Source organism: Varroa jacobsoni, unplaced genomic scaffold, assembly GCF_002532875.2.
Source record: "Varroa jacobsoni isolate VJ856 unplaced genomic scaffold, vjacob_1.0 scaffold_148, whole genome shotgun sequence".
Classification (NCBI taxonomy): domain Eukaryota; kingdom Metazoa; phylum Arthropoda; class Arachnida; order Mesostigmata; family Varroidae; genus Varroa; species Varroa jacobsoni.
In genome coordinates this window covers 170,285-178,970 of record NW_019213050.1, presented here as the reverse complement: position 1 = coordinate 178,970, position 8,686 = coordinate 170,285, and the positions used below count along the sequence as shown (strand labels likewise).

The 8,686-nt window shown below is 37.3% G+C and overlaps 2 protein-coding genes across 4 annotated transcripts; one reads left to right on the top strand and one right to left on the bottom strand.

The window, feature by feature from the left end:
- Window positions 1–611: 611 nt before the first annotated feature.
- Window positions 612–5,174, bottom strand: Wwox (WW domain-containing oxidoreductase). 2 transcript variants are annotated; one of them, XM_086972126.1, is made up of 7 exons: window positions 5,120–5,174; window positions 4,348–4,711; window positions 3,993–4,150; window positions 3,291–3,452; window positions 2,695–2,934; window positions 1,891–2,170; window positions 612–1,541 (listed from the first exon to the last, which is right to left on the bottom strand). In XM_086972126.1, the coding sequence occupies exons 2-7, from the start codon at window positions 4,448–4,450 to the stop codon at window positions 1,276–1,278; spliced, it is 1,209 nt and encodes a 402-aa protein (XP_086828252.1). In that variant the 5' UTR covers window positions 4,451–4,711; window positions 5,120–5,174; the 3' UTR covers window positions 612–1,275. The 2 variants fall into 2 exon arrangements, with proteins under 2 accessions (XP_086828252.1, XP_022704927.1); XM_022849192.2 differs by having other exon boundaries at window positions 5,019–5,164.
- A 213-nt stretch (window positions 5,175–5,387) lies between these two features.
- LOC111269532 (SET domain-containing protein 4) lies at window positions 5,388–7,915 on the top strand. 2 transcript variants are annotated; one of them, XM_022849205.2, is made up of 4 exons: window positions 5,388–5,757; window positions 6,350–6,545; window positions 6,734–6,948; window positions 7,326–7,915. In XM_022849205.2, the coding sequence occupies exons 1-4, from the start codon at window positions 5,530–5,532 to the stop codon at window positions 7,824–7,826; spliced, it is 1,140 nt and encodes a 379-aa protein (XP_022704940.1). In that variant the 5' UTR covers window positions 5,388–5,529; the 3' UTR covers window positions 7,827–7,915. The 2 variants fall into 2 exon arrangements, with proteins under 2 accessions (XP_022704940.1, XP_022704937.1); XM_022849202.2 differs by having other exon boundaries at window positions 6,350–6,569.
- Window positions 7,916–8,686: the final 771 nt, after the last annotated feature.

The window sequence follows — 8,686 nt, the reverse complement described above, 5'->3', positions numbered from 1 at the left end:
ATTAATATGTAAATTCACCATTTGTTAAGGATTTCTGTTCAATACAAAAATGCTATCACAAGCTTAATCAATTTGTTTTGAAGAGCTTTAGGAAATGTTTTTGTCTTCATATAACAAAAGGAAGTGGAGTAATCTACAGTAAGTGGACAGATACCAAAATATGGGTATCAAGACTATTACAATGTTATATCGTAATAACAAAAACAATAAACAAGAACAATTAGAGTTATAGGATGGAAAAACGGAATGACAATTGCCTGTAATTGTTGTCAAAAGTCACAAAATAATCCCCTAATACGTATTGTCTACTATGATCCAGTCAGGCTATATATCTTAATATTTAGATAAATGGCATCCATATTATCAAATGTTCAAAAAGGAACATAATGTAGGGCCTGGTTTTATTAATCCAAAATAGTTTTGTAAACACTTCACTTCTATGGCCCGCAAAATAGACAATTTTCTGTTTTTTTTTTTTCTTACTACAAAAACAAATCCAGGAACGCTAAGACGATCAGGCTAGGTTAGACCATTGGAACATAATTATGCCCACGTTGAAAGCATAATATTTTTACTTCCGATTTAGCTGTTGTTGAAAATAATAAGACTCGTTGTGGAAGCTTGCTTTCCTACAGTCAGATTTTATTATGTCTTTTAGGTAATGCAGTAATTAAATAAAGCAGAAAACTAAGCTTTGACCTTTAATTTAGGTTAGGTTAAGAGTAACCGACGTTTTCATTCAATAATGGACACATTTAATTTCGCCGAAAATTAACTCAGGCTTAATGCGATTCCAGACATATGCTTCACTAAACTGAAGGCACCAGTACTGGGTTAGCAAAATTAATAGGCACAGTTACGAAAGAACTTCTTAACGAAGTTCTTCAAAAAATATTTATAAGCGGTTGATCGTTCCTTCAAAATTAAGATCTGAAATTAGTAAGTATATGGGTTAATTCAATAAGAGCGTGCAGTCGCTTCGATTGACACTGGGTAAGGTTAAGATTGGTCCGCACTACCATGGCCACGTTCTTGTCACAATCATAGTCCGAGGCAGACAATATATCTGTACAGCTACGTTTAATACTGAAACTGTTTCGTTAAAAAAATGGTAGATCCAATAGATGTTGTAGTCATATCGTTCGACGAGTGAATATCGAGCACATCGTAGAGCTAATAAACAAGACGCTACATAGATCTAAAACAACTGCGTTCCCTCATTGATGTTTTAGCGTAGAATTGAGACAACTTCAAATTGAGGTCTTTAGTTATAAGCTAATTCATGTTTTTTCCTTTCAGCAATTTTTCGGAAAGTGTCCACAGTTTTTCAGCCATTTTGTCATCAAGAGCGGGCTTCGTCGGCTTACATGGAGCACAGTTATTGAAGTACAGCCCTCCCAAACCATCCAGTTCTGGAGCGATAGCAGCATACACAGTTGTGGCAGCGCCTTGCCCCAGGGTTTTTGTGAAAGGGGATACCAGCCAAAAGAGAAGACGCCAGACCCACCAGTATCGTGATATCGACGTGTTCACCATATTACCTGTTAACACAATAGGATTCAATCCATAAAACACTTACGAAGACTTTGTTACTGCTATCTCATTATAAGCTAGCTAACTAACAACTAGGCAACTCTTTTTTTTTTAATTATATTTATTATTCAGTTGATAATCGCAAGAAAAATGTCTAAATCTGACTGCTTGGTAAGGACTGGAATTTCTAGTATTGAAGTTTTAAAATTCCGAAGTGACGGTTTTTTAATTCTTAAGTAGGTTAGGACAACTCCACTAAAGTATACTGAATCATATCTATTTACAATGCAATAAATTGTGTTAATGAAGCTTATCTTTTTTCGTCAAGCTTGTAAATATGGGTCGATGATAACTGACCTGGGTGAACAGCAAAAGCTTTTACGCCTCGCAGTCCGAGTCGCCGATCAATTTCTCTGGCAAACCATACATTAAGCAATTTTGAATCATTATATGCGGCAACAGTCCAGAAAGATTTGCTTTCTGGTGGCGAAAGTCTGTCCACGGTCAAATGAGCTGGCATTGTAAGGAAAGAGAGCCGATGTGATTCTGAACTAAGTACGACAACCCTCGCCGGAGCGGACGCCACCAGCAGAGAGCTTAGTTGACGAAATAGATAAAACTGCGATAGGTAATTCACCTGTCGTGGTATTAGACGGAATAAAATGAAAAAACGTTGCTGATACATAATTGAATGCAGCAGGCTACTTATTTTTTACTGCTCTGTCAACAGTCAAATATAATTTCTCAATCCCTCAAATTTAAAAATCAGACAGGTCACATTTAATTTTCAGATGTAGTCACCTCCAAATTGAAAAAGATCTATATGTGGTTACAGTTAAACATCACTTGAACTACCTTTGCAATATATGCCAACATTAGCCAAGTATTGATAGTACGCGAATTTCAAAAAAAAACATCATTAAAACTAGAGATTCTGCGGTTAAGGCTAGGGCAGCTCCAACCACTGTTTTGATCACACATGAGTACAGTCCAGGAAACAGAATATAAAGACGACGCCTTATCTGCCGCAAAGATAAATAGGCTAATCTGTGTTATTCATTACAAAGTAAAACTGTTTTGCAGCTTTTAAACTCATTCATAATTCGTCTAACACTGACTTAAATCGATCTACAACCGTATCGCGTATGCACATCGACTGACCTGGAAAGTGATTTCAAAGCCATCCTTGGTTATCTGATGTGGATGGCCGTAGATACCCGCGTTTAGAATGAGTACATGGAGAGCGTTGTGCGCTTTTCTGAATTCGAAGGCAAAAGTTCTTACGCTGTTAAGGTCACAAAGGTCGATAAACATAGCAGATATTCGAAGATACGGTCGCTCATGCTTGAGCTGTTGAATTGCTTGACTCGTTTTTTTCATGTTTCTGCTGGTTACTACGACCTAAATAGCAATGCAGTATCATTGTAATTACTAATAAACTCGGCAAATATCGGCCTTGAATATCCGAAAAGAAGAAAACGCCAGTGCTTCATCGCGAAAGAATCTGTCTTCATGGACTTTGAAAACTGACTTGTCTACAAACAACTTCGTTGACGTTAGTAGGAGCAATAAAAAAATATCGTTTGATGTATCGAGTAATCTGAACTACTATATAATGCAGTAGCTAACTTACAACTTAAGCAGCTTTTTCAATTGAACAGAACATCGATGTGATCTAAAGCAAATGTAATAAAATGAAACAGTTTCTTTTTATCTGCTTGTTCCGTGATTCTTAACGCACTACACGCGCTGTTTACCTGCGCTCCGTGAAAAGCGAGACTTCGTGCTGTCTCCCAGCCGATGCCACAGCTTCCGCCTGTAACGAGAATAGTCTTCGTCGATAGGTCGAGCCCTTCGAGGATGTCCCAGCAGCAAGAATGGCTATCAAAGCGTTGTCTGTACTTGTGTGTATCCTCTACCTACAATTCAAATATATCGACACACTTATTAGTTTAGCCTCGATTTTTAGCTAATGAAATCCCATTGCAACCCTGACAGTTTTAGAAAACAAGTATAATAATGTTTGTTGTTTTTCGCTGCGGATACTCTTCCAGCCTTGGAGGATCTATAAGCACAACTAAATCGTCGAAAGTTAATTAAAGAAAATGATAAAAAGGCTAACAAATTATACATTTCAAGTATAATGTATGAGCCTTGTGCTAAAATGCTCATGGATTAATTAAATTATGAAGAATTACCCGGAGCTTTCATGTCATAAATGCACGAATAACCCGTACACATACTGTCTCCTATCTGATTTTCACATAACTTTATTTACGAATGCACCATTCTTCACCAGTGATCAGTGTCCAATCATTTCTCTAGTTCTTTTCGTAAAGACTCATATCTTAGAAAGTATGGATCTTACTATTATTTTATATAAATATGATTTGCATTGAATTCCATTCGACTGATAATTTTCAGATTGCGATTTGAAGGGACATCTGTTCGCCTTGTACCTTAAATGCCAATCTGGGATTTACTGAGGTTGTCTGGCCCGTATCTACGTTCACGAACACCTTCGAATTACTTTCAGAGCTTTCGACCCAGCCAAACGGTAGATCCTTTGGTACACAATAACGTTTGCCTGTTGTAGGATGCTCAAAGGTACTCGGACCTAAATGTCGAAGTAAGACATCGAAGCAACGTTAGTATATTTAGCACTTCTGTCCAGTCTATAGTTATATGTTGTAGAAATTTTAATTTGCTGTTTTTAAAACTATTCAATTATTATATCAATGAAGTGTATTGCTTGTGTTCAGGATTTCGAGCTTTTAATGAAAAGCGTACACTGAAGCAAGATATCTATGTTACCTGTCACGACGTTGACGGCATAAGCAGCGGAACCGTCTTTGTTTGCTCGCTCTATCCAACCAGAAGTAAGTTCTTGTGCCGCACACTGATCACGCCCAGCCATTATGTTGATGGCTGACGAACCTCGATAAAAAAACACTCAGCATGCACTTTTGTTTGTGTACTGTTATAGAGCTTAAGGCAGCAGAAAGCTAGTACGATAACAACTTTTTCTATAAACCTCGGCCTCTTTCTAATGCTTCAGGTTGTACATCCGAGGCCGCATTACGCTATCACAATACCGCTCCCTTACCGCACCAGAACGAATCTCTATCGACTCACAATCTCGCCTTAATTCGACAATAGGCAATGATCTGCCATTTTCCTAGAATATGGAGACCAGTAGGAAAGGCGGTATGTGCGACGCAATTAACTTTGAATTGTTTGCCCGTTTTTCCCGCTGTGACTCCTTGTTATTCACACATAATTTGTCCTCATTTTTGCTTTTCATTGGGTTCATATTTATATATGTCAAACACACTTAAGCAGATGTTTTATGTAACAAATTTTATTATTTCATTGGTTACTTCTTAATACGTAGTTATTGGCAAGGTTCTAATAGATAACTATTTATTATTTCGTTATTATTTGAAACACTCAAAACACCATTTATTAATCACATTTCGTATTACTTTTTATTGAAAGTAAAGCACTATAGCTCACACGCGTTATATAAAGTAATATAAGCAAACAATTATATTGCTTCAAATATTAAGCAGCCAGTTTCTGCCACCTGAATTAAACGGGAACTCATCAGCTGTAGGGGTTATCCTCTATATAAGAATCAGCTGTTGAACGAGTACTCAGAAGTGCTTCGAAAATCGGCAACGAGCTTTTTTTTAAAATGTGCATTTTTTCGTATGAACTAATATCGATTCCCGTGAATAGAATAGTTATTTTTACAACATGTAATTGCAAGCGTGATAGATCTCTAATTTTGCTAGGTATAAAGAGCTTGTTGCCTCAAATAAAGGTAGCCTTTGGCGACATTTCGAAAGTAGCTCCAGACTGTGTTCGATGGCGGTATTTTGCCTAATCTATAAATTTAGAGAAATAACTGTCGAAAGCAAGAATTGAATAGATTTTTTCGTACTTATCGTACCATATATTGACTGACCCGAAAGTGAAATGTGGTCCGGTTAAATGGGTCGAACATATCGCAAAAGAAGACGTTACAACCAAATGTTTATAAGGAACATTACTGTACGGGGTTTGTATTCATGGATAGTTGCTAAAGGCTTTCGACCATCGAAATGTAACTTGCGATTGGCTGTTACATCATCAGGAAGGGGCATGGTTTGTCAAAATGCCGTGCAACCTGGAGATATTATAATTAGTCTTCCGGAAAGTTTATTAATCACAGAAAGCAAGGTAAATATTGATATTTGCCTACAAACTTAGAAATAGTAGTATATGGCAGGGAAACAAATGTGTAAAGTAAAAATAATTGCAAAACTGTGTTTAAGCAATAGATCAATCGAAAATTAACCGTCACTCGCAAAAATTACTCTTAAGGAGCAAGGATTAAGTAATTTAGTGGCAAATGAGAGCGATAAAGTAAAGGTAAGGTGGCGTGTGTAGTAAAGTAATGACTACTCTTGACATATTTAATTGTCAAAATATTATATGTATTAGAGCCAAGTCAAATACGTGACGACAACACTTTGATAACCTCGGTAACATTTTTTGAGTTTATTACGTACGAAATACCACGAATTAGATATTGCTTATTCGTAAAGGCAAGATAAACCTATAATAAATGTATCAACCTTCCACCTTCTAGTTTAATTAATAATTAGTGGTTAGTTATTCCTCAGGGCGTTTGCATTCTGAATACAGTTGCTATCTGATTCCAGCATAAGTTAAATATAATTCGAGGAGGTATAAAAGATAAAAGCATGCGCGATATAATGAGTTGTTGACCTAGTACACAATTGAGAATTTGGTTGTACCCATGATGCAGGTCCGCGCGTCGATTCCAAATCTACCGAACACATTTTCAATTGAAGAGATCCTCACAGCGTTCATCATCGCGGAAACGCGGCTTGGATCATATTCCACCTGGCAACCGTACATCAGTTCCTTGCCGGCAGAATTCAATTCCCTGTTCACGTACAAGCAGCTCGATAAACTACCGCGAGGATTACAACTTGCTTTTGGTGAAAAGAGATCTGCTAAATCCAGTACTGTCTATAGTTTTTGTGCCCAATATTACAATTCACCAATTATATATTTTGTTAAGTCTTTTACTGTGGTCATTATGGCCTGCCATGTGTTTTTGATGTAGGTAATGCGTGGCCTATTGTAAAGCGTATCGTCTATTTGAGCAATTATCGTCATTCTGTAGACAGGTGGTGTACTACTGCTCTTCGGTCCTGGAGAAATCTGTCAAAGTATTTTCAAGCTGTCAAGGCCGACGACGTTTCGGAGTCTGAGTTTTTATGGAGCTGGTGCGTTGTAAACACGCGGTGCATATATGTCGAAGGTCACGGCGGAGTTCTCGCACCCTTTTTGGACATGCTGAACCATCATTGGACTGCAAGCGTGAATACTCAATTCAAGGTGCCATTATATGATATTGGTATCACACGGTGTGAACACCAATGAAAGTTCCAATGAAAGATGAAAACCTACAGGCTGCTAATAAGCATTTGAATCCTGATTGGTTTTTTAAACTTGTATCTATCTTATTTTAGTCACATCTAACTCAATTTTAGCTAGATCTACTGAATAAAAATAACTGACACTGATTTCATTTTGGCTACAATAGACTTAAGAAATTTTTTTGCAGGTTAGTCGACAGAAGCGCTCCTTTTTACTCATGAGTAATCTCTGGCACACACGAATCAAACAACTAACAAACTATTGCATAAAATAAGATACAAAGTATTGTTTTTTTCAAGAACGTTTACCAAAAATGTCCTATTTTTTGTGAACAGGAAGGGCATTTTGTAATCATCTCGAATAGCCGGTACGAGCCGGGCGAAGAAGTGTTTATCAGCTACGGTAATTATGATAATAGGACGCTATTGCAAAACTACGGTTTTGTCCTCGACGACAATCCGAACGATTGTGTCCCTATTGAACGTCACCATCTAGATTTGCTACACGCAGTCAAGAAATTTACGCGGTTCGACCAGAAGATCGCGCTAATTGAAAAGAGAGAATTTCTAACGAATCAAACCGGTTTTACGGTCGAAGGTGCTACATGGAATCTAATAGTTATCTTAAACATTCTCGAAGATTGTACACCTCATGGGGTGAGCCGTTGGAAGCTACACATGATTCAAAGTACTGAAGAAACTAGCAACTTGGAGCTAGTGGCACTGTTAGCTGAGATTGTGCTGGATGCTTATCCAAATGATATACAAGACTACACGTTGAAGAAACTTGTACAAATTGAAAAACAAATATTGTATAAATTGGCTATACACAAGTAGATTCTATTAAGGCAAAATATATCGTGTATATGAACTACGTTGGTGTATTTTAGGTAGCCATGTCAATAATAAACTGTATTAAAAACGGATTTCTATGTCCTAGCTGCGTAGAGTATACGAGTGCAGAAATTTCTTCCTGCCTACAGAGGCACGTATCATCTAAACCAGACAATGGATAATAGTGAATACGTTGCTCGTTGAAACGAGTGTTAAAATCTAAAAAAATCTTCGGATCTTGACTTCCGAGCGTATTCAGTTTCATGGTACGATGGATAAAACGCTATTACATGAAAATATTAATAGAGCTATTTCCGAGTGCGATTCTCATTCTTATAGGCTTTTGATAATAACAAACAAAACAGGGAACACGCTCAACCTAATTTACATACGAGCGGATCGCCGTTGGACCCATGAAAAGTTGATAAGAAGCGACCGCGTTAAAGTTACGTCGCTTACGACAATGAATGTCAGCGGTGGTTACTTTGCTTATTAATACTTTTGAAATAATTGATCCGTGCTTTTCTTTGGAATCACCGCAGGATGTAGAACCTTTAATGGAGTCAGCTATTTCCTAGTAGTTGATATTTCAGAGCTGTTGAAGACTCACATCTAACTCCAATCTAAGTCACTTTACATATTTCGTGCTATTCGAAATATGCTTTACTTGATCGCAACTGAAAAGTTCCCCTGCGCAGCACGAGGTGAAGTTTTGATTTTTTGCTAATGAACAACTGTTTTCGACCCATCAAGGGTTCATAGCATCTGTTGCCATTGCTGTCTGCAAAATAAATACTGATAATACGTTAACTGTTTCCTACTTCTTGCACTAGAAAAAGGTGTCTTTGAAGAAGCATTATTGA

Excerpts from the sequence above, each read along its gene's own strand:
- Wwox (XM_086972126.1), bottom strand. The coding sequence starts at position 4,450 with ATGGCTGGGCGTGATCAGTGTGCGGCACAAGAACTTACTTCTGGTTGG. Across the intron at positions 3,453-3,992 it reads ATCCCAGATTGGCATTTAAG|GTAGAGGATACACACAAGTA; the intron begins GTACAAGGCGAA and ends TTTGAATTGTAG. Across the intron at positions 1,542-1,890 it reads AGCTTTTGCTGTTCACCCAG|GTAATATGGTGAACACGTCG; the intron begins GTCAGTTATCAT and ends TTGTGTTAACAG.
- LOC111269532 (XM_022849202.2), top strand. The coding sequence starts at position 5,530 with ATGGGTCGAACATATCGCAAAAGAAGACGTTACAACCAAATGTTTATA. Across the intron at positions 6,570-6,733 it reads AAAGAGATCTGCTAAATCCA|ACAGGTGGTGTACTACTGCT; the intron begins GTACTGTCTATA and ends GTCATTCTGTAG. Across the intron at positions 6,949-7,325 it reads GCGTGAATACTCAATTCAAG|GAAGGGCATTTTGTAATCAT; the intron begins GTGCCATTATAT and ends TTTTGTGAACAG.